A 25839-nucleotide genomic window follows, 5' to 3' on the forward strand; every position below is an offset into this window, starting at 1 on the left:
GCTGAGTGCAAAAAGTGCAAGCAACGCGAATGAAGTGATAAATAGTCCAGATAGTGCGCTCCGTAGTTTTCGGTGTTTAGGTGTATTAATACTTTGAATTCGATGTCTACATGTCCCAGGTTGCCGATGACGACGTCCAGATAATGCGGTCCGTAGTTTTCGGTGTCTAGGTGTATTAATACCTTGAATTCGATGTCTACGTGTCCCAGGTTGCCGACGACGAGGTCCAGATAGTGCCACATAGACACCGAAAACTACGGAGCGCACTATCTGAACCTCGTTGTCGGGAACTTGGGACACATAGACATCAAATTCAAGGTATCAATACACCTAGACACCGAAAACTACGGAGCGCATTATCTGGACGTTGTCATCGGCAACCTGGGACACGTAGACATCGAATTCAAGGTATTAATACACCTAGACACCAAAAACAACGAAGCGCATTATCTAGACGTCGTCATCGGCAACCTGGGACACGTAGACATCAAATTCAAAGTATGAATACACCTGGACACCGAAAACTACGGAGCGCACTATCTGGACCTCGTCGTCGGCAACCTGGGACACGTAGACATCAAATTAAAGGTATTAGTACACCTAGACACCGAAAACTACGGAGCGCATTATCTGGACGCCGTCATCGGCAACCTGGGACACGTGACATCGAATTCAAAGTATTAATACACCTAGACACCGAAAACTACGGAGCGCACTATCTGGACCTCGTCGTCGACAACCTGGGACACGTAGACATCGAATTCAAGGTATTAATACACCTAGACACCGAAAACTACGAAGCGCATTATCTAGACGTCGTCATCGGCAACCTGGGACACGTAGACATCGAATTCAAGCTGTGAGAACTGTCGACGCTACTTACACAATGCTGCCAATATTGTGGGATGAAAATCACCAGCTCCGGAATTAAAATTATGTCGCGACATCATAAAAATTGAGACATCATAAAAATTCAGACATCATAAAAATTGAGACATCATAAAAATTGAGACATCATAAAAATTCAGACATCATAAAAATTCAGACATCATAAAAATTCAGACATCATAAAAATTGAGACATCATAAAAATTAAGACATCATAAAAATTCAGACATCATAAAAATTCAGACATCATAAAAATTTGGACATCATAAAAATTGAGACATCATAAAAATTGAATGAATTAAAATTTTGTCGAGACATCATAAAAATTGTATGAATTAAAATTATGTCGACATCATAAAAATTATATGAATTAAAATGATGTCGACATCATAAAAATTGAATGAATTAAAATTATGTCAAGACATCATAAAAATTGAATAAATTAAAATTATGTCGAGATGTCATAAAAATTGAAATATCATAAAAATTGAATGAATTAAAATTATTTCAAAACATCATAAAAATTGAATGAATTAAAATTATGTCGACACATCATAAAAATTCGGAATTATTTTTACGTATCGACATAATTTTAATTCATACAATTCTTATGATGTCGACATAATTTTAATTCATACAATTTTTATGATGTCTCGACATAATTTTAATGCATTCAATTTTTATTATGTCTCGACATAATTTTAATTCATTCAATTTTTATGATGTCGACATCATTTTAATTCATACAATTTTTATGATGTCTCGACATAATTTTAATTCATCTAATTTTTATGATGTCCAGACATAATTTTAATTCGTGAAATTAAAATTATGTTAGGACATAAAAATAATTCCGAATTTTTATTATGTCCCGACATAATTTTAATTTATGCAATTTTTATTATGTTTGACATAAATTTAATTCATTAGTTAAAATCGCTATTTTTCTCAAGACAATTATTTTTTGAAACTTTTATATTGTATAGATTATTATTTATGCTATTGAAAAGTAAATCGGTGTGCCATGCAATTTTTATTATGTATATCAAATTTTAATTCGATGAATTAAAATTATGTCGTGACATCATAAAAATTGGTTGAATTAAAATGATATCGACACGTAAAAATAATTCCGAATTTTTATGATGTCTTGACATAATTTTAATTCATTGTAATTTTTCTTAAGACTATTATTTTTTGATCTTTTATATTGAATTGAATATTTATTATGCTATTAAAAAGTAAAACGGCTTGCATTAAAAAGTAAAACGGCTTGCCGTACAATTTTTATTATGTTCCGATATAATTTTCCAAGCAGCATTTTTCGGTTAACTTTCCGACTAAGGACTACTTTTCTACTAATCACAACGTTGTAAGCGGTTCAAGAAAGTTATAAAATGTAACTTATAATTACTAACGTTTTTTGGACGTTGTCTAAACGTTAAAATTACGACGTGCTTTTTTTATCACTTTCCCAACGTCAAATTCGAAACAGTTTAAGTCCTATTACCCGACGTTAAGATATTTAACGTTCGCCTGACGTTATACTCTGCACTACACTTTTCGAGCGACTTCAATACGTAATTCCCAACGTAAACCAACGTTTTGTTATCAAACGTTGTAAAACGCTAACGTTGTAAAACGTCGCCTGTGGTCATTTCTGACTGACGTTAAGAAATCGCGAGAAATGGTAACAAATTCTGCCTAAATGAATGTACAGCAGATTACTGCTGCATCAAGCGGGCATCGTCGACGGCAATTCGCGGCGTCGTGCGTGAGCTACGAGGACTATGCGACGAATGTTGACGATCCACGGCCGAACCGGTCTATCTCATCTCACGCGGTTATCGTCGCGTCGTCGGGAAACAACGCGCGCGCGCCGCGCGATTCACAGCTCGAGAGCGCGTTCGCTCGGCTGCACGGCTGCCATAACCATGCTCTAGATCACCATATAGATGGTATTGCATAGGTCGGATTTGGTTAAGATATACGACTCATTCGCAAATCTAGTATAGAATTTTTAACTAATTGATACTTTATCGACATGTTAAGTCAGTTTGGCGACCTTGTTAAGACTTTTAGTCAATATAGGTACAATTTTGCCTACAGTGGTATACTACTTAGTTTGGAAAAGTCTGAAAAAGTTAATTATTTTATACGAGAAAACAAATTTTAGTAGAATTTATCGCACCTTTTACTACGTAAAGTTTGATATAGTGTGGAACGCTGACTTCGCTATTTTCATTCCTCAAAGAGGAAGGCAAATAATCCGCCATTTTCCAGTATATTTATATTTATATTTTTTAACGCACTTTATTAACAATTTAAAGCATTTATATAATATCTATTGTTAAGGTTTTAACAACATATTTATCTTAAAAGTAATTTCGATGAAAAAAAATTAAAATCTACACTTTGGAAAATTTTAGTTATTTATTAGAATATTTAGTAAATTGGAATATTTTAGAAAGGATTCGTCTAATTTCGACTTATCATTTCCACATTTATCAATAAAGTGAGGTTTGTTATACAATTTCAGTGCTGGGTTCGTGTATTTATGGCAAAATTACAATAGTATCAAAGACTGCGCAAACTATATTTTTCCTATAAAGCCATTTTATTTGTGCCAAATTGATAAGTACGTATTATGATACATTTATTACACCAATGCCGTCATATGGTTTGAATGGAAGCACGAAAACTACACCTAAAATGTACGTTGTGAAAGAATAACCTCAGGTCTAGCAGAGTGTACAAAATCAAAGTTTACATACCAACGTTAAAACTGGTGGAAAAAATGTAACCTCAATTTAACTTATATAAGTCGGATTCCAACGTTGGTACTACCTAAATTTGATTCCCCAAATTAGTGCAAAAGAGGGTTGAAACGACGTAGCGAAAACGTTGGATACCAACGTTAAGTGTGTTTATCTTAACGTCGGGCGGACGTCAAAATGCTGCTTGGGTTTAATTGGATGAATTACTATGATGTCGGAACATATTAAAAATTCGGAATTATTTTTGTCCCGACATAATTTTAATTCGTCCAATTTTTATTATGTTTGACATAATTTAAAATCATTAGTAAGAATCGCTATTTTTCTTAGAACAATTATTTTTGGAAACTTTTATATTGTGTAGAATATTATTGATGCCATTAAAAAGTAAAACGGCGTGCCATACAAAATGTTTTTTACACACAGAAATAAACAATTTTACAAAGTTTTAAGAAAATCGGAAGGGAGAGCGTTATACTAAACATTTACCTTTAGGCTCCTGGGTAGTCACCGCGGCCATATTGGATTCTTACTATCGAGGCGAGAAAAACACCCAATTTTGTTGTGCATGCCATTTTCAAATAAAAAGACATTTCAATAAAAAATCACTCTAGATCGTTTCAGAACACTTCCGAAATTGGCCGAAAACTACCCTTTTCCCTCGACAATAAACAAACAGCCATAAAACGAAGCCTAAACATACGGGAAAAACAGCCGTTTAACGACTATCGAAAGGAGGTGAAAACGTTTCTTCCGCGTGCAAATCTTACTTTTCGGCCAATTTTATACGACTTTCACGAATATGTTAAACGTTAGAGCACAAGCACAGAGCGAATAATAAAGAAATAGCACGCACAACAAAATAAGCTTGTCAACATGTCATTTTCCACGCCAATCCACGCCTTATAGTTCATTGGTTTGCAGGCGTGAGGCGCTGCACGATTCTTGACATGTCGGTAACATGTCAGCTGCGTACGCACACAGAGATGCTCTGTCTCCGTGACGACCGTGTCCGTGACGATGCGCGCTCGGCTAAGTTCGGCGCGCCGTGCGAGCGAGCGAGAGAGAGAATATCATTCCCTCCTTCTCGCTCTGACTCTGATGCGTCGAGGCTGCTAGATTGCTTTCTCGACGTGGCCCGGGGCGATCTGAAAAAGAGGGTACACATCGAAAAGCGCAGATGTGCACGATACTTTAATAGTCTGCAAGGGGAGAACCTCAGAGTATATAGATAAGATATTAGTTGATACTAAGCATTCGTTGCAAAGTTATAAACAAAAAAGGATTTCAGCGTTCCATATATACCCGTGCAGTAACGTTCAATCTTGAAATGGTGTGTGGCAGCGCGGTACGGCGTTTGCCTGCTAAGACGCTGGGCCGGGTTCGTTCCCTGGTGCTTCCTTTAATTTTTTTATTTTTTTTTCTTTTTATTACAAAGTAATAATTATTTAATTATTTCAAGAACAAAGGAGCATGTAAAAAATAATTTAATTTATAGTCAAAATGTATTGATTTTCTTTATAACATTCGAACACGACATAATACAGGAACGCACGCGTTTTGGGCACAAGACGATTCCGAAGAGGATGAGAAAGAAAATCGAAATGACCCGTCAATAATTTTTTCAATTAATTGTGAAAGTTGAAACAAAAATTTATTTGTTATAAGGTGTAAGATAATACTATTTTCTCCATTAATCACACCGTATGACTAAATATATTTGTGTAAGGGAAAATTAGTTACTAATTATTATCCTTCTCCTCACCTCCCTTATTAAACTCTTAACGTTATGTAAAAAATCATTACATTCATATTATTCGATTACACACACACTTCTAATTATTTTTTACATGCTCTTTCGTTCTCGGAATAATTATATAATTATTATATATATTAAAAAAAGTAAAAAAATAAAAAGAAGCACCGGGAAACGAACCCGGGCCAGCGTATTAGCAGTCAGACGTCCTGCCGCGCTGCTACAGGCTATTTCGAGACTGGGTGTTACCGCACGGGTATATAACGCTGACATCTCATTTTTCTTTTGCACTCTCCCTTTTGTCTGTCTCTCTCTCTCTCTCTCTCTCTCTCTCTCTCTCTCTCTCTCTCTCTCTGTTTCTGTAAATTGTGAGATTTTGTAGGAAAAAATTATTATATGATTGTAATCGCTCAACGAAATGTTAATAGAAATAATATGTAAATTGTTTTTAAATCGAGATATAAAAATTAGACAATTTCGCTTTTTCTATAAAATCGTGTAATATTAAAAAAATTAGCTTTGTATTGCTTTTTCGAAGATAAAGTTTGAAAACTTTTGAAACATATAAATCATTACATACAGATATACCGCGAAAATAAGTATATGAAAATTTTTCAATTTTAGATTTTTTATGTCATTTAGTAATACAGCAATAAAAAAATAAGTCATTTATTAATAAAACATTACATTTACAGTATTTCACTTTATAAAATTTTATATTATTTTACACCACATTTTATGTTACTCATAATGTGTGCAATTTTTTATTTAATTTTTTTTGTAACAAATATATTTTGTGACACAAATATATAGCCCTACGTACTTCACCTTATCTTCAAAAAAGCAATACAAATTTAATTTTTTTAATTACACGATTTCATAGAAGAAGCGAAATCGACCAATTTTTATATCTCGATTAAAAAACAAATTACATATTATTTCTGTTAACGTTCTGTTACGAAATAATAGTCATATAGAGACGTATTGTCATGACAATTACAATGGCCAGTAGGGTCGATTACAGTTTTTATTGCTGTTAATTTTTATTTAATGTTTATTTTTTAAATAGTAATTTAATATTATTGCTTTTATTAAATGTGTCGTTGAATAGTACACTTATAGAAGTAATATGTACGTTGTAGGATGGAAATTTTTCTCATATCTATTCTGTACTATATTTTACAATTATAGATGTAAATATTTTTATTTATTTTTATATGATAAACATTATATATTTGAAAATGCATGATCGATTCGACATCTGATTCTCAATCGTCACGTCGCACCGCCAAAGGAATCCTTCCCCTTCGCCCGTTTCCGAAAGATCCCGTGAGCCAGGCGTCACGCCGGTTACTCTGGCGAACAGCGATAAATTCTCGCCAAGGCGGTTCCAGCGTAAAAACACGGGAGTGATATTCTCCCTCTCGCTCGGCACGGCCGAGCGCTGCCGACACACCGACAGACCGAGCGTCACTTGTGTGCGTAGTGGAGGGGGAAATTCGCTAGCGTGCCGGGGCACGAAATCGCAGCACTGCTTATCATGCGGTACTCTGTAAGAGTCGTAGGAGTTCTTATTCCTACCGCTGCCAGCTATGTCGCTACTGTCAACACGGAGTTCACGGCTGAGGGACCAGGAGCCTTAACTTCAAATACATAATTAAAAAATAATTCATAAATTTTGAATGGTATATGTATTATAGTTGCAACTTCTTGACGCAATAGGATTCTGTGTTAATCTCGGTGTTAATAATCATGCATCAATTATATATTTTTAATCATAAATGATATGAGAAATTTCTTTTAAGAACAAATAAAGGATAAATATTTTAATTCGCGATACTTCTTTAATAAACTTATTCAATTAATTATATTTATTATTTATACCGTCGTGTAGGAAAGTTTCATGTTTGTATATTAATTAAAATTTCAAAAATAAACTTTTATATATATAATTTTCTTGGTAATTTCATAAAATTAATATTTTCATCAAATTAAACTGCCAAATACGGTCAGGCTGAATTTTGTTTACCTATATAGTAACAATTTTTTGTGTAAATTTTAAAAGTATATTCTTTCGCTTCGTCAACTACACGCGCCGTACTTTCAATCTTGAAACGCAGTCTGAAACTGAAACGTACAATCACAGAATTAAATTGATATAATCAATTTAACAATACCGATACTATATTACCCATCTCCACACACACTGCAAAGAATGTTACAAAAATATTTTTAATTTATTATAAAATTATTGACTATAATTTTTTTATTTTTTTTTATTTAACTTAATATCTAATATTTTAAATTTCAGTTTATAAAATTAATTTTTATTTTATTATTAATTTCTTAAATTTTAATTTATTAATTTAATCAAGAAATATATATTTTTCACGTATTGACTGATATCTTTCGGGAGGTCGTATCTTACACAATTCGAGGTCGATTTTACACAATTTCCGATTTTTCTGCTTAAGGACGTTCTCCGGCTCCAGTCGTGCTCAACTTATATTCGTGCTTAAAAAGATGTTTATATGTATACAAAATATTATATAATAATTCTATAAAAAATAAGAAGTTAACTTCACGCGTGAGAACTCATGCGGCGTTGCCAAGTAACTGACGCCTCTTCTCTTCTATCACTCTGAACCGAGCGAAAAATTCATCAAATCGCGTACTTTACACAAGTGTTTCTCGAAAACGAGTACCGCAAGGGTATTGACACTTAAGGAGGCTCTTACCCGGCTGCTCTAATCAATGTAGCAACCGAAAAATTATCATTAATAATTGGTTATAAAATTATCGGAAAATTAAATAAAAAAATAAATAATGATTTTTACATAGTGTAAGAGTAAGTTATATGTTCTATTAGTGTAAATATTAAAATTTATACAATAAGTCAGTTGACTACGTCAGTGCTAAAGAGCAGAACATGCGCGTGTCACAACGTCGTCTGTAGCAGTCTGCAGCTAAGTGAGGTGTAGCCGTGTAGCGTTGTAGCGAATGATGCGATGAAGAGATGGAGCCAAAAGAAAGATATAACGTGAGAATGCTGAGAGGGAAAATGAAAGGAAAATTCGCGAAAATAAAGGTTGTCAATGCGCGAGAGAATAATTATGCCGCTACCATACAGCGCAGAGAAAAGACATGTGCAAGTGAGATTAGAAACTTCGCGCTATTTTGACACTCGGAAGATCATTCGCCTAACCTGTCGTACGTCATATTAAAACTACAATATCTTTTATAACTCATCGTCAACACCAAGTTTTCTTCTTATCATTAGAAAGATTATTATTTTAACTACAATTCCTTAGTTTTTTGTTTACCTGGCTCGCAAACTTGCCAAGAAAATACATCACTTCCGGTAAAAATTTTAGTGTTTACCATATGCCCTGTGTTAAAAATGCGAATTTCAATACTGATATTTTTACAGTTTTTATCGTCAACCTATGCTCAAGTTTTGGGCATCGGTCCGTTGTGGTTCACTTTACAACATATATTAATTTCATAAAGATCTGTCATGTTATGATCGAGGTAAGAGCCTCCTTAATTGCATATTATTTATTCTATTTTTATGGAGCATCATATACTAATTTTTCAAAAACATTTAGAGAAAACTTTTTTCACAATTTATTATAATGTCTCTTATTTTACAATAGTTCGGAATAGGAATTACATGTTAAAAGTTGAAATTTTGAAACTCAGTTATAACGACGACGACGATGTCCCCACGGTCTCGCCGGCCGTAGAGGAGCGCGCCGTCGCTTTCTTCACTATAATCTCTATCAATATTCGCGATACTGCTCTCCGAAACCCTGATGGTAGCTCGACTGAGTATTTTAGAGATGTTATGTTGGGCGCCAGGTGCGATTCCTCGCACCACGATTCACGAGATCGCAGTATTTCTCAGGCGTGGGCTTCTTTGATCAACCGCGGATGGAATAGGAGAGGGAGCGTAGCGCAATCATCACACTCAAATACATAAAACATTAAATTATATTTCGGTTAAGGCAGATAATAAGTGGACGATAGCGAGTTCCACGGCGAACAAGCAGAATTCGAGTACACGCCACGTGTCACCCCACGAGCGCGATACTCATTCCGTCGCTGAGCTGCACGGCAATCCCGATCGAATTCGCACAAGAGTATTCCCCGACATAAGTTGCAGCGAATTCCACCCGGACGGTCAAACGCGAGATGCTAACAAATAACCAACGCAATTTCCTTAAACAATTACGCAATTTCCCTACGGTCTACCGCGACAGCGCCGGGGATCTTCTCTCCCCTCGAAACGCACGAATGGCCCCACCCGTTAACTCGACACAACCGTGGGCCATTAATCCCGATGAAACGCACGTATAGCTACTTACAAATGGCATGAACTTAACCGGCAACGATAACTACGAGGCTCTCTCACGCGCGAGAGCCACTTCTCAAAACTACGGCACGGTTAAGCCAACGGCGTTCATGAAGTTCCACGCGACGAAATCACCCGCAACGACATTACGCGAACGAAATTACTCACAACGAAATCATACGCAACGAAGTACACGAAACGATATCACAACGAAATTACATGTACGCTGACTGTCGGCGGCCGTACGTTTTCATCCCCGAGGCGGGCACTCGCGATCACTTCGTCGCCCGGGCCCTCCCGCGGTATGGCACTCGATATTCTTTAATTACAGCCGATTTCATACTTTACCGCGGCACAACGCGACTCCCGGGAGGGCCTAGGTATTCTCGCGGTCTTACTTCGAGGAAGGCTGAGCAGTGGCCTTACAAATTCGTCTTGTTCCGGCGGCTCGTCACTCGCTCTTAGGGCTGGATGTTGCCGGGATGGCGGCTCACTCGACAGTGGCGTTTCCTTGATCCGGCGGGACCACGCAGGGCCCGCGCGCGCCCGCGCGCGCCGGTTTCCCTAGCCTGATCGGTGCTGCGCCCTGGCCTGCCAGCGATCCCTCTAGGCGATCGTCGCGCCCTTCGCGAGCGCCCCTCGTCACTGCGCCCATCCGCCGGCGGTAGTTTTGAAGTCCGCCTATTTGAGACCGGCTGTCCAGGCCGCGTCTCATCGCCCGGTTCCTCGACGGCCAGGCTGGACGGGCCATGGCTCGTCGACCGGGGGCGGTACTCAGCGGTGGTGGCCCCGTTCCTTAACGGGGACCTTCGTCGGGGCGTCCCCCGTATCCGGGCTGCAGTGCTCTCGTGCCATCCGTGACGCCTTGACAGGTCATCTGATCTGCCGGCTGTGGGCCCCAGCGTGACCCGCCCGCCGATCGTACGCCCTCGGAAGCTCCTGGTTGTCCAGCCGTAAGTCCCTCGACGCGGCATAAGCCGTTACACTCGTCGTGACCCTGGCCATCTGCTCCGCACTCCCTCGACCTGTAACGCTCGCAAAAGATCTTAATCCTAACCTAAAGGCTCGCTCTCCGCCCGCCTCGGGCGGAGGCACCATCCCTGACGCCTCCCTCGGCCGAGCTCCCATCTGGGGTAAGGGACGCGACTTTTGTCACGTCACAACTCCCCGCTCCCAGACGAGTGCCGAGGGGGACGTCCGCCCCGGTCCGCCGGAGACCACCGCTCAAGCCTTCTGATATACCCCATTCATTTCCCTCATGAGACCTCACTCCGTCGGTGACGGCTTTGCTCCGTCCGACCCCGATCAGTCAATGCGTCTTCCCTTCCAACGTTACTCGATAGTACACGAAAATCACCCGAAACGAAAATCTCCGAATTACTTCCCAATCTTTCCCCAAATTTAACCGACCAATTCACCGCACCATTGTTTCCCGACTTTGTTCCCCTCCAAATTTCCTCAACTACGTCCCACCCCGTTCATCTCGCCCTGTTCCAACCTTCACGCGAATTTCCTTCTCAGGGAACAGGAAGGAGGCGGAAGGGTTCGACATGCACACGCTCAATTACCACACGTAGGTTCGGTGTTAGGGGGGTAGTACGGTTTCACATCCTTAACATGCACTTTCCCTACGGTTGACCCGTCCAGCTGTGTCAACTCGTACACCACCGGAGAGATCACCCGTTTCACTCGTAGGGGTCCCTGGAATTTCGGCGCCAGTTTTCCCGCGATATTCTGTGCGGCTGACGACAGCACGTGCTGCCGCCTTAATACTAAGTCCCCGACTCGGAATCTTCGCGGTCGCCTACGCAGATTATAATGCGCGGCCTGCCTCTGGTTCGCCTGGTCCATATTCTCCGCCACCCATTCTCGAACGGTCCTTAATTCGATCATCCGCTGGGACCACTCCGCCGGGTCCCGCGGCTCCACCTGAGTCACGTCCTCCCCCTGGTCACGCAACAAGTTCGGCGGCACTAGCTCACGTCCCAAATTCACGAACGCCGGTGACGCTCCCAACGACGAATGCGCCGCCGTATTATAAGCAAAACGAAACTGTGGAAGGTATTTATCCCACTCCCGATGATCCCTCTCAATAAACGACACGATCATTGTTTTCAGGGTCCTATTGACCCTCTCCACGGGGTTGGCCTGCGGGTGGTACGGCGGCACCGTGGCGTGTGTGATGCCATGCTCCTCAGCGAAACCCTTCATCACGCGATTCACGAACTCAGTTCCATTATCCGTGAGGAGGATCTTCGGCGTACCCCACCGCGACACGATAAGATTCTCCTGTTCGCCTCTTTAATTTTCGGGCCGGTAGCCGCTCGCAAAGGCTTCAACTCGATCCATCTGGTGAATAAATCTTGGATCACCAGAAGGTACTGGTAGCCGGCCTTGCTGCGAGGCAAGGGCCCCACTATGTCCGCGGCGATCGAAGTCCACGGCCCCTCTATAACGCGGCGGCCCATCCACCCCGCGGGACTAGCTTGCTCGACCTTCGTCCTCTGACATGTGTCGCACGTCCGAATGTACCGAGTGACCTCGCGAAACATATTTGGCCAATAGTACGACACGGCGAGACGCTGATATGTCTTTTCGACTCCCAAATGACCGGCCTGCGGCGCGTCGTGGGATTCGCGAAGTGCCTCGGCGCGTAATTCTCTCGGCAATACCAGCTTCCACCGGTCCAAATCCTCAACTATGTCCGAAATCACCGGTCGCGGTCGCAAAAAGTATAGCTGCCGATCAACTATTTTCCAGTGAGCAAACCGCTTCGGGTCAGTCGCTACCTCCCTATACCGCCTGCGATACCACTCGTCACTTGTACCCTCACACTCCTCGATCTCGATGGCGGCGTTTACTTTTCCACCTTCCGCGCTTTCGTACATTCGCGACAAGGCATCGGGCACGTGGTGTAGGGCTCCCTTGCGGTACTCCACTGTGTAATCATACTCTAATAATTCTAACGCCCATCGGGCCAAACGACCCGTGGGATTTTTCAAGTTGTGGAGCCACCGCAAGCTACTATGATCCGTAACTACGGTGAACTTGTAACCCTCTAAATACGGCCTAAACTTCTGAATGGCCCACACCACGGCCAGGCACTCTTGTTCAGTCACCGAGTACCGCTTTTCCGGGTCCGACAACACGCGACTGGCATAGGCTATTACGCGTTCTTCCCCCTCTAGGTTCTGAGTCAAGACCGCCCCCAACCCAACCGAGCTAGCGTCGGTTTGTAACACGAAAGGTTCTTTAAAATCTGGGCATGCCAGGACGGGGGCCGCAATTAAGCTACTCCTAATGCTATTAAATGCATGAACTTGTTCATCCCCCCACTCCCAGCGCCTGCCTTTCTTCAAAAGGCGGGTCAAGGGCTCACTTAGCGTCGCGAACTCCGGTATAAACTTCCGATACCACGATGACATCCCGAGAAATCTACGCAATTGTCTCAGTGTTCGAGGCGCCGGGTACTCTAGCACGGGGCGCGTCTTTTCTGGGTCCACCGATACGCCTCCCGCCTCCACCACGAAGCCTAAATACTTAACCTGAGATCTACAGAACTCGCATTTATCCATATTAATCGTTAATCCCGCAGCTTTAATTTTATCTAGCACTCGTTTTAGCCATTCGAGGTGTTCCTCGAAAGTTTCCGTTGCGATAATTATATCGTCTAGGTACGCGAAAACGAAAGGCTCCATTTCCGGGCCTATTAAACTATCTAATAGTCGCTGGAACGTCGCGGGGGCACCCGTTAATCCGTATGGCATTCGGACGAAATGATATAAGCCTTTTCCCGGGACGCTAAACGCGGTAATCTCTCGGCTATCTTTATTCAACGGAATCTGAAAGTAAGCCTGGCTAAGGTCGATTGTAGAAATATATTTTGCCGAACGTAACTTATTGAGTATCCCGTCCATTGGTGGTATCGGGTACGCGTCCTTTTTAGATATCTTATTAACTCCGCGGAAATCCAGGCAAAACCGGTACTTGCCATTCGATTTCTTCACCATCACGATTGGGTTCGACCATTGACTTACTGACGGCTCAATTATTCCGGCTGCTAACATTTTATCTACCTCTGCGCGGATTGCTTCTTGCACCTTTGGCGAGACTAAGTAGCAGCGTTGCTTTAGCGGCGGATGATCTCCTACTTCTATTTTATGTTCGGTTAGGTTGGTCAGACCGGGGTCTCCCGATGGTGCTACTATTTTCCGTAAAAAATTTTTCAGATGTTTTTCCTGATCTTTAGTTAGCTCCGCGAGCCCACAAACGCGGGGGTCCGTTTCTTTCAATTGAAACTGGTAGCGGACACGGGGCCTATCCGCAAAATGCCACTCCCCTTTTCCGAAGTCTAGCGCGATACCGAATTTTGTCAAGAAGTCCATCCCCACGATACACGGCACGGCCAAATCCGGCAATATGCCTACCGAGATCTTCCGACTCCGATCCTTTAGATGGATAGAAAGCGAGGCTTCTTTTTGAATCGGGGCTATTTGTCCGTTTGCCATTCGGATGGTTGCGCCCCCCTCTCGCGTGGTTGGGACGCCTAAACTTTTTATTATTTGCATCCCCTCGCGACCGAGGAGCGTCATGTTTGAGCCCGAGTCCACCAACGCTAACAGGGGCCGGCCACCTATCCGGATTGTAATATACTTCAGCGGGGGGAATTCGTCGGGATCGAGCGTCACGTACGAGAGTTTTTCTTCCGGGGTATTCGCGGTCCGGGCCTCGTTCTCGATAATTGGGGGCGTAGGGACCCGTCCTACTGACCCCCTTTCGCGTTTCCCGAACACCTAGGGCATGTCCGCGTCGTAAACCCCGGGTTCCCGCACCGGTAGCAATGTTGCCGTCGAGCCGCCCTGCAGGTCCTAGCCCGATGGCCCGTCTGATCGCAGTTCCAACATTTTAAGTTGGAATCATCGGGAACCGATCTTGGTATGGTGGCGTCGGTGGACGCTGCGGCGCTCCAGGCCTCCCCTCTACTTGGGTCTCCCTGAGCCACGGCCTCCCCCGCGGCAACGGTATTCGGGGATCGCGGTTTCCCCTGCGGCGCGTGGTACGCTAAGTCCGGAAAAAGTGACTGTTCCGGTAACAAGGGGGGTCTATACATTTTGTCCGCGAGGAGGGTTCGTTCCGTCCGCGTAGCCAAATCCTCCAACGTGTGAAAATCGCTAAACTCCCACCGTCGAATCGCGAACTGTAGCCGCGGTAATAAGTTCCGGTGGGCTAATGTGAGCTGCTCCGGGAGGGACCACGGAGGGCTCATTCGCGTGAACAAAGACCGTAAGCAGGTCAAATATTCGACCGCCGGCTCGTGTTCTCCCTGCGTTCGTCGCTGTATCTCTTCCCGAAGGGTCGTTAAATAGTCCGGGTCGCCAAATCGACTTCGCCACGCGTGTTCGAAATCCCGCCAATCCCGCCAATTTTCGCTTTCCAATCTTACCCAATATAGCGCGGTACCCGAAAGGAACAGGGGCAAGCACTTAAATAGTTCGGCGTCATCTACGTGAATAATGGAGCGGGCTTCCTTAATCCGTAACAAAAATGCTTCCGCGTCGCTACCGCGTTGTCCGGAGAAGTGGAGGTTCCACTTTCTCATTATATTATAAGCCTCGGCCGCGGATCCGCGCGTATTTCCTCTATCATGGCGCGGCGGGTACTCTATTCGCGGCGGGGGTGCCCGCTGATAAGTTTCCCCCCATGTTTTGTGGGGGTCAGGCGGAAAATTGTACGCCCCCAGACTCACGAAGGGGTCCTCCCTTCCCGTCGCCTTGTCCCTCGGGGTCGCCCCCTGGTCCCCCTGAGGACTAGCGGATTGTATTTCGATGGCCGGCGGGGGTGGGGGTGGAGTCGGTTGGTCGTTCATTTTTTTCCGAATCGACTTTTCCTCAAATCTAGCTAAACGCGCGCGTAAAGTTGGCAAAATTCCGGCCGTGTCCAACCCCCGATCTTCTAAATGTCGCACCGCTGGTTCTTTCGTTAGGCGGTTGATCCACCGAAGAGGCGATTCCAGCAAGTCGTCCTCCCGCATAGGAGTCCTATTCGCCTCCCCTTATGACGTCCACCGAACGCGGAACCGAAGACACCAGCAAGGCCTTTTTCCTTTTCCCAATACGCGGAATTACCAAGTACGTTATTATTCTCCAAGCTTATTATTTGGACGAAGAGGTATGCCAGTCGCAATATTATCGAACGGTATTTACTTTCGCGAAACTTAACCGAAATCGAATCAACACAGTCCCCGAAATCGCAAACAGGCAGGAATTCGACTGAAAAACTCAAGTTCCCGAATACCGGCCGTGTGCGAACCAAAACAAAGTCGAGCGAAGCGGCCTTCACTCGGCACTACACACCGCATTCATAGCACCAAAATTCCAGGGCCACGAAATAATAATTCGAAAATCCGATCGAACATATAACTAACACAAGAGAATCACATAAATCATAGGGAAACACATAAATATAATGATTGCACAAAACAAGTTCACTTGCGCACGCTCTCTCTCCCGATTTTCGTTAATTGGTAATTTTCGGGCGAGAGGCCCCACGTTGGGCGCCAAAATTTTATAACGACGACGACGATGTCCTCACGGTCTCGCCGGCCGTGGAGGAGCGCGCCGTCGCTTTCTTCACTATAATCTCTATCAATATTCGCGATACTGCTCTCCGAAACCCCGATGGTAGCTCGACTGAGTATTTTAGAGATGTTATGTTGGGCGCCAGGTGCGATTCCTCGCACCACGATTCACGAGATCGCAGTATTTCTCAGGCGTGGGCTTCTTTGATCAACCGCGGATGGAATAGGAGAGGGAGCGTAGCGCAATCATCACACTCAAATACATAAAACATTAAATTATATTTCGGTTAAGGCAGATAACAAGTGGACGATAGCGAGTTCCACGGCGAACAAGCAGAATTCGAGTACACGCCACGTGTCACCCCACGAGCGCGATACTCATTCCGTCGCTGAGCTGCACGGCAATCCCGATCGAATTCGCACAAGAGTATTCCCCGACATAAGTTGCAGCGAATTCCACCCGGACGGTCAAACGCGAGATGCTAACAAATAACCAACGCAATTTCCTTAAACAATTACGCAATTTCCCTACGGTCTACCGCGACAGCGCCGGGGATCTTCTCTCCCCTCGAAACGCACGAATGGCCCCACCCGTTAACTCGACACAACCGTGGGCCATTAATCCCGATGAAACGCACGTATAGCTACTTACAAATGGCATGAACTTAACCGGCAACGATAACTACGAGGCTCTCTCACGCGCGAGAGCCACTTCTCAAAACTACGGCACGGTTAAGCCAACGGCGTTCATGAAGTTCCACGCGACGAAATCACCCGCAACGACATTACGCGAACGAAATTACTCACAACGAAATCATACGCAACGAAGTACACGAAACGATATCACAACGAAATTACATGTACGCTGACTGTCGGCGGCCGTACGTTTTCATCCCCAAGGCGGGCACTCGCGATCACTTCGTCGCCCGGGCCCTCCCGCGGTATGGCACTCGATATTCTTTAATTACAGCCGATTTCATACTTCACCGCGGCACAACGCGACTCCCGGGAGGGCCTAGGTATTCTCGCGGTCTTACTTCGAGGAAGGCTGAGCAGTGGCCTTACAAATTCGTCTCGTTCCGGCGGCTCGTCACTCGCTCTTAGGGCTGGATGTTGCCGGGATGGCGGCTCACTCGACAGTGGCGTTTCCTTGATCCGGCGGGACCACGCAGGGCCCGCGCGCGCCCGCGCGCGCCGGTTTCCCTAGCCTGATTGGTGCTGCGCCCTGGCCTGCCAGCGATCCCTCTAGGCGATCGTCGCGCCCTTCGCGAGCGCCCCTCGTCACTGCGCCCATCCGCCGGCGGTAGTTTTGAAGTCCGCCTATTTGAGACCGGCTGTCCAGGCCGCGTCTCATCGCCCGGTTCCTCGACGGCCAGGCTGGACGGGCCATGGCTCGTCGACCGGGGGCGGTACTCAGCGGTGGTGGCCCCGTTCCTTAACGGGGACCTTCGTCGGGGCGTCCCCCGTATCCGGGCTGCAGTGCTCTCGTGCCATCCGTGACGCCTTGACAGGTCATCTGATCTGCCGGCTGTGGGCCCCAGCGTGACCCGCCCGCCGATCGTACGCCCTCGGAAGCTCCTGGTTGTCCAGCCGTAAGTCCCTCGACGCGGCATAAGCCGTTACACTCGTCGTGACCCTGGCCATCTGCTCCGCACTCCCTCGACCTGTAACGCTCGCAAAAGATCTTAATTCTAACCTAAAGGCTCGCTCTCCGCCCGCCTCGGGCGGAGGCACCATCCCTGACGCCTCCCTCGGCCGAGCTCCCATCTGGGGTAAGGGACGCGACTTTTGTCACGTCACACAGTATCTCGATGTTTAATATCGCAAGAGGTATTGAAATTTATACTATCGCATAAAGCACATCTAAATTAACGTATATTCACAGTTTTAAAAAATCTAGAGAAAATCGATTTTCCGGAGAACGACTTAAACGCTCAGTCAGGCAACCCCGAAGCTAAGTGTCTACATCCTATCTTGAAACAGATTACCAAAAATGAATTATAGTTGTCAAAATTTTCTCGTATTTTCTCGTATTTTTAGATACGACAAATTTGCATTTCAAAATTATAATCAAATGAACAAGATACGACATATTTATTTTTAAGTGATACAATAATAAATGTTATTTAAAAATAAATATGTCGTATAAGATTTTGTCATCGTTGAAATGGAATTCGAACTTGTGAAGATCTATGTATAAACGATAAAACATTTATGTTATTGAGTTATTGATTATTTTTACTGCCCAATCTATTGTAAGTATGCAAAAGTTAAGTAAAAAAGCAAAACAAATGTAATGCGTTAAACATATTTTAATGTACGTTGCTCTTTTCAGTATTATATTAAGTGTTATTTGCAATTGAGAACAAAGTTTTTTGGAAGTTTTAAACATCATCGCAGGTGATGACCATTACACATGATTTATCGGAAAGATAAGTATAGGAAGATTTTTCAATTTTAAAATATTTCTTGTTTTATAATAAAACATTACATTTACATTCTCTCACTTTATGAGATTTTACATTATTTTATATCACGTTTCACTTTATTGATAATTGGATTTGCCACAAAAAACCCTGTCTATTTTAGAACCCTCGCGTCTAACGAGACTTTGCTAAAATAAAAAATTATTGTTAGAGGATCAGAATATTCTACAATCAATTATTTTGAATATCCCTGACTCACATCCAGAAACTTGCAATTAGCTGGATCAGTAGTACAAATTTATTTGTATAAAGTACTTTAATTGATATGTTAAAATAATTTATTATCCGTAATCACAGGCAGATGCCTAGGACGTCAAAAAATCGAATAAAACAAAGCCATTTCGTACATTTTTCTAATTTTTCAAAGAGTGTATCTCTGATCGGTATTAACTTACAATAAAGGATTATGTTTATACAGAAATATTTCAATCATCTAACAATAATCTTCCATTTTAAGTCTCGTTACTATACGCGAGGGGCCTAAAACCTTTATAAAAATGAGCAAAGTTCTTTGTAAGTGAGTTTAATGCCAAATTGGCAACAATTTGCTATTAATTTACCTACTGGATTATAAACACGCTGCTGTGTATTACAGACGGGTTGCAATCATATCTACCCATTAGAGAATAGATATTTTGTACTCTAAACGGTAAGATACATATATAAATGCACCCATGCATGTGCACATATAAGTAGCAATTTGCGAAAAAACCCTGACTGAGATAATATTTTTTCGCAATAAATTCTTTACAGTAATATTTAGGGGAAGGAAAATGTTAGATACGATTTGTATCAGCATCAAAAATTAAATCGATTTGCGATTTATTTAAGTCAATTTACTGTTCTAACGAAGAAGCTGTGTTTCAAAACCGACAATTCGTTGGCGCGCATTTTAGTTGGAAATATAGTATTGGAAATTTACACGGAAATTATTTGCTACTTAGATCCTAGCTCGGACTTGATGGCGTTCTTATATTAAATTGATTTTAAATCTTAGAATTCTATTACTATTATTATTACCCTGATGAAAATATTTTGCTGAATATAATGAAATTTTACTGAAATTCTGTCTCAATTGACCCAGATGAAAATATTTTGCTGAAAGTACTATGAAATTGATGATAAAATAAAAGTTATTGAAAAATTACTGAATATATTTCAAAATAAATCATAATTTTCTTTATAAAATTTAATGTTAATACTGTGAAATATAAGAAAAATTAAATTATACTGTTGAAAAATAATAAAACTGAATCCTTGCTCGTTTAGTCGCTTTTTGGAATTGAAGCATAGGAGCCTTCGTTAATTTGAGAATTTAGCTGATGCTAATTCGAGTTTATAAGACTATAAGTCTACTTTTTGTTGAGAATTACCACTTCTTTATGTCACAGTTTTAAAGAATTCAATTTTTACTTAATTTATAGATTTTTTACTACTTGATTATTACATAGCTTGACTTCGGAAAATTTTTTGACACGCAATGATTAAGGCCGTTTGCTCCACATTTTTCAGCCTTCTAACACGATTTTTTTGCCATTAAACAAATAATTATTTTTTAAGTTTTAATTGTTAACAACTCTCTAATTAAATTTATAGTTTGACCACGCATACATTTCAACTATTTGTTAATCGGTTTCTTGGGCTTTCAACTTGATGTGGCTTCTTAATAACTCCATGTAATTTGTATACTATAATTATTAATATTAAGAAAGTAAAACCGACCGCTATGATTTAAATCAATAGAGAGAATAAATTCCATAATAAAAATGCTATAATTATTAATTAATGTTAATCTTATGATGTTAAACTTTCTGTTAATTGATTTCATCTCTCGACGGATTTTTTATGTAACGGGATATTATTATGATAATGTATTACAGTTTATTAGAGGGATTTATTTGATTGATTGAAAAAGTCTCTGTAAAGCACGAAACGCTCCCAGTTATTTTGACGGAATATTAAACTATAATATTATTTAGAATCCTGTTGTTCGGTATTAGCTCTTGTTTTATCTAAATATAAACTATATTTAACTAGGTAGTAATATAAACTAGGAAAATTATTTGACAATCATTAAAATTATTTGCATATTTTCCAACAACTTTAGGAAAGTTAACGATTTGCTCATAAAAAAATAAAAAATTATTTTCAAATTACAAAATAAGTTTTCTTTATTATTATATAATAAAAATAGTATTAATTATTCATTAATTCTATTATATAAATGTCATAAGTAATTATTAATAAGTACGACAAGACCTAAGTGCGCGCGCGCGCGCGCGAGCGCCGAGATATTAACAAGAAGCCTTACCACAGATTAATAGAATTAATCTATTAATCTGTGCTCGCGGCACAACGCGATTCCCAGGAGGATCTCAGTATCGCGGCGGTCTTACTTGACAAGGACTGAGCAGTGGCCTTATAAAGTCTCGTCTGATCCGGCAGCTCGTCGTCGCACAGGGGCTGGATGGTACCTTGCAGGTCGGTGGCTCGCACGATAGTGCTGTTTCTCCGGCCCGGCGAGACCACGCTGGGCCCGCGCGCGCCCACGCGCGCCGGTTTCCCAAGCCCGGTCGATGCTGCGCCCTGGCACGTTAGCGATCTCTCTAGGCGATCGCCGCGCCTTGCGAAAGCGCCCCTTGCATCTGCTTTCATCCGCCGGCGGTCGTTTTCAAACTCGCCAACGTGAGATCGGCTGTCCAGGCCGCGACTCAACACCCGGTTGTTTAACGGCCAGGCTGGACGGGCCATGGCTCGTTGACCGGTGGCGTTATCTCGGTGGTGATCCCGTTCCTAGACGGGGACCTTCGTCGGGGCGTCCCCCCTCTCGGGTCCTCCGTTTTCGGGCTGCAGTACTATTGTGGGCTATGCGTGTGTCTTGACAGCCCAGGTTGTTGTTCCGGCTCTGGGCTCCACCGTGACCCGCCCGTCGACCGTCTGTCCTTGGAAGCTTCCGGCTGTTCACCTGTAACCTAACCTGTAAGTCCATCGGTGCGGCGTACGCCGTTACAGATTTCCGTGTTCCTGGCCAACTGCTCCCCGCTCCTTCGATACCTGTAATTTTCGCTCAAAAGGTCTTAAATCCTATCCTAAAACGCTTGCGCTCTGTCCGCCTCGGGCGGAGGCACCATCCCTGACGCCTCCCTCGGCCGAGCTACTATCCGGGTCGGGGGACGCGACATTTGTCACGTCACAAACTATTCGACTTTTGTTTAAAAATTTTTTTTCTTTTATAGTTTCGGAGATATTCGTCCCAAAAGAAAGAAACCGATTTTTTCAAAGAGATGTTTCACTCCCTAAACACGCGTATGGGCACATATAAAAAAACGTGTCTTTTATTTTCATTTAGAGAACAACACAATTAACTAAAAGCTCATCAAAATCAGAGAGGGACACTTCTTAGACAAAAACTTGGCGTGTCCAAATAAATAAATTGACCCTCACTACAAATGTTTTAGAATGCTATTAGTCTCTATAAACATTTTTGAATATACATATATGTCTACACACACACACACACACTATGAAGATAATATTAAATATATAAAAAAACTTTTAACTATAAGATATGAATTAAACCTATTGTTACGTTTATGCAACATGTAATACCATACTATAATTTGTATTCTAGTATTTAGTGAGTTAAAAGTTATAACATATATCAGTTTTAATTTTAACTTAAACATTTTGGGTTAATCTTCTCATTCAAAGGGTTAGATATACATAAATTTATATATATATATATATATATATATATATATCTAATATAAAGGGTGTTGACAAATTTTAGTGTCAAGTATTACAGTGATGGATTCAAGATACGAAAATAAGAAAAATATATATATTCGTATAAATATATGTCCGATGTGACCTGATTTTCAAGTTATTTCCGAGTTACAGCTTATTTTTTATTTTTCAACAACTAGGGTTAAGATAGCCAAGTTTAAAGAATACAAAAGTCTAGTTCTGACTGCATTACCATCGAATAATCTCCATACATGAGATACATGTCTGCAATTTCATTCACTTTAAACGTAGACTATTGCACTAACGTATGATACAAACCTTATACCTTCACTAAGCACAAGATACGAACCGTACCACTTACTACAACACAAGTAATACGTGTTTATGTTTACTGATTAGCAAGACATCAAGTCCTTCAAATCTTATAGATAAACGGCAAACCGATATCCAAGTGCGCTATTTTAAGAGCCCACGCACAATGAAAAATATAAGGAATAAATATTAGCAATTAAGACTGAGAAATGAAGAATAAAGCTGGTGTAGCATTGTAGCACATGGCTTCCGATAGATTAAAAATTTATTGCCTGAGTTATTTCCTATTTCTGTTGTCTGTGTTTTTCATTATGCATCCAGTTTTATTTCTAATTCCTCAGTCCTAATCGCTAATATCTGTTCCTTGTTCTTTATATTTTTCAGTGTGCACGGGGGCCTTAACTCCGTTGGAAAATATAACAGGCTATAACTCGGAAATAAAGTCATATCAGACATATGTTTATATAAACAGCTTGTCTTATTTTTGTGTTCTAAATCAATCATTGCAACACTTCTCACTAATTTGAAAACACCCTGTGAGAAGAATTTGTTACATTTTTTTTATTATGTCTATAATTTCTGATATTTTTAAAAATTTAAGCGTGTATTTTTTTTATTTAAAAAGTGTCATATTTTTTAACATGCTCTTATGCTTTCAGTGTTATCTTGCAACAATATAACTTTTTAAAAAAATTTAAATACACGATTACAGGGGTCACTTAATACCGTAACCTTTTTGTTTAAAACATTTTTTCATATACCTCACGGTTTCAAAGATTATCACTCGTAATCAAAAATAAATCGTAATCAAATTTCTTTCGAGGGATTATTTTAATCCCTAAACATGCTTCGAAAACGATATTAACAAAAATTGTTTTAAAAAAAAAAAACTCGACTGCTGCCTAACCAGGTTAAATTAAATGCAGAAAATAAAAATTAATAAATAAAAACAAACTTATAAAAAAATAAATTTAATAACTAAAATTTAAAATAAAATTTAAAAACAAAATTAAAAACAAAAAATTATACAAAAACAAATTTAACCAAAAACAAAAACAAAAAATAAAAAAAAATTAAAAACTTAAAAATTTAAAAACAAAAATTTATATAAAAAAATTTAAAAACAAAAACATAATAAAAAAAATTAAAAACAAAAACTTATAATAAATAAATTTAATTAAAATAATTAAAAACAAAACAATTTAAATAAAAATTAGAAACAAAAAATTAAACAATAAAAATATTGTTTAAAAAAAAACCGACTGCTGCCTAACTAAGTTAAATTAAATGCAAAAAATAAAAATTAAAAAAATTTAATAACTGCAATTTAAAAAAAGTAAAAACAAAATTTAAAATTGTTAAAAACAAGAACTTATATAAAAAAATTTAAATACAATAACTTATATACAAAAATTTAACCAAAAACAGGTTTAATTAATTGGTAATAAAAATGTAATACACATATAATAATAAGTATAAAATACAAAATTAAAAACTTCTAAAAATTTAAAATAATATTAATTATAAAATATTTATATATTATATATTTATATATTATATATTTATATATTATATATTATATATTATATATTTATATATATAATAATTACCATATTATTAATACAATTGACACACTATTAGAAAATATAATCTAATATGTATGTAAGTGTTTATTGCGTTTCCCCGCAGGGCTTACAAGGCGTTTTTTACTGAGGAACGTACCCAAACCTCTTACATAATTTTTATCCCCTCCTGATCATTTACGACCTCACAACACTTTTACTCCCCTCCCCGCATTCCCTTTCACCCCTCTTCCTCTTCTTCTTCTTCCGCTTCCTCTGCGACTCGTCTTTCCGCCTTCCTTCTTCCCGTCCTGCTTCTCCCTATTCGGTTTATTTTCTGTACCTCCCCTCCTTCTCTTCGTCGGATTCCATGAGCAGCTTCTCCTCCATCCCTTTTAAAATTTCTTCCTCCTCCGACCTTCCTACTGTCCTACGCACATTTCTCTTCCCTTTTACTCTCTTCTCTCTCTCTACTCTCTCTCTATCTCTCCTTTCCACCGACTTATCTTCGTGGATCTTTACCCCAACCCTATTACCCACCTTTTTCTTCGCCTCCAACACCCGCCACTTCTCCTCCTCGTCTCCCAGTTTGACCAAGATCGTCAACCACGCACCTTTCTGCCCCAGAACTACTACATCCCTTGTCGTCACCTTCACTTTCAGTCCTTCTGCGAAGAGCTCCTTCACCTTGTCCCAGTTTGATTTCTTCCCTCCCCACCTCTCCTTCTCAACCCTTATTATGACGTTCTTCCTTCTTAGTTCCTCCTCGCTCCCTTCGTCCACCATCGCCCACCATTTTTTCTCTCCCTCCTCACTCTCCTCGCTGTCCGCCCTCTTCCTTTTGCCTCCACCTTGCTCCAATCTCTCAACTTTTCTCTCCAATCTCTTTAATTTCTCCTCTATCTCCTCTCGTCCTTCTTTCTATCGTCCTCCTTCTTCTCCTTCACCAACTTTCTTACCTTCTCCTCCACCATCCTTTCCACCGCCTCTGCTATTACTCTCCCTTCTCGCTCCATCCCGGATCTGAAAGTATGCGCCTATTACTTACTTCTCCCTTCCTCTATCCTCCTCTCTCTCCCCGCTCCTTCTCTCCTCCCCTCTCTCCTCTTTCCTCCTTGCTTCTTCCTTCTTCCAGCTCTTCCACCTCCCTTTTCCTTCTCCTTCTTTCCTACTCTAGCTCTATCTCCCCTCCCCCTTCTTCATCCAATATCCATCCCACCGCTTCCTGCCAGCTACCGTTTCTTGATTTCCAACTCCTACATTCTTCCCATATATGCTCCCATGATTCCTCCCCATACTCACACACCCTACATTTCTTCTTCTCCTCCCCTTCCCAATATCTGTTCTCTTTCACCTCATTCCCTAATCTAAACCTCGCTAC

General features: G+C 41.1%; 2 protein-coding genes and 1 long non-coding RNA gene across 15 annotated transcripts in view; 1 reads left to right on the forward strand and 2 right to left on the reverse strand.

The window, feature by feature from the left end:
* LOC143908473 (uncharacterized) overlaps nt 1-25839 on the reverse strand; it is a 191786-nt gene that overhangs the window by 65548 nt on the left and 100399 nt on the right. The gene's annotated exons all lie outside the window — the stretch shown is intronic.
* The window catches only part of LOC143908466 (uncharacterized), a 177572-nt gene that overhangs the window by 56620 nt on the left and 95113 nt on the right, over nt 1-25839 (forward strand). For 2 of the 12 annotated variants that reach the window (XM_077426133.1, XM_077426132.1), the window contains exon 1: nt 486-767. The exons of the other annotated variants lie outside the window; for them this stretch is intronic. In XM_077426133.1, coding sequence (XP_077282259.1) covers nt 501-767 — 267 coding nt within the window. In that variant the 5' untranslated portion in view covers nt 486-500. Of the gene's footprint in view, nt 1-485; nt 768-25839 lie in introns of those variants that run through there. 12 annotated transcript variants of the gene reach the window in all.
* Nucleotides 14537-17563, reverse strand: LOC143908456 (uncharacterized). Its single transcript, XM_077426121.1, has 2 exons — nt 17417-17563; nt 14537-16605 (listed from the first exon to the last, which is right to left on the reverse strand). Exon 2 carries the CDS (start codon nt 15803-15805, stop codon nt 14537-14539), a length of 1269 nt encoding a protein of 422 aa, XP_077282247.1. The 5' UTR covers nt 15806-16605; nt 17417-17563.

This window comes from Temnothorax americanus, unplaced genomic scaffold (genome assembly GCF_048541705.1).
Source record: "Temnothorax americanus isolate GAGA-0224 unplaced genomic scaffold, ASM4854170v1 Scaffold96, whole genome shotgun sequence".
NCBI classification, from domain to species: domain Eukaryota; kingdom Metazoa; phylum Arthropoda; class Insecta; order Hymenoptera; family Formicidae; genus Temnothorax; species Temnothorax americanus.

Bases quoted from the DNA above. Each gene is read 5' to 3' on its own strand.
- LOC143908456 (XM_077426121.1), bottom strand. From the start codon at position 15,805: ATGCGGGAGGACGACTTGCTGGAATCGCCTCTTCGGTGGATCAACCGC.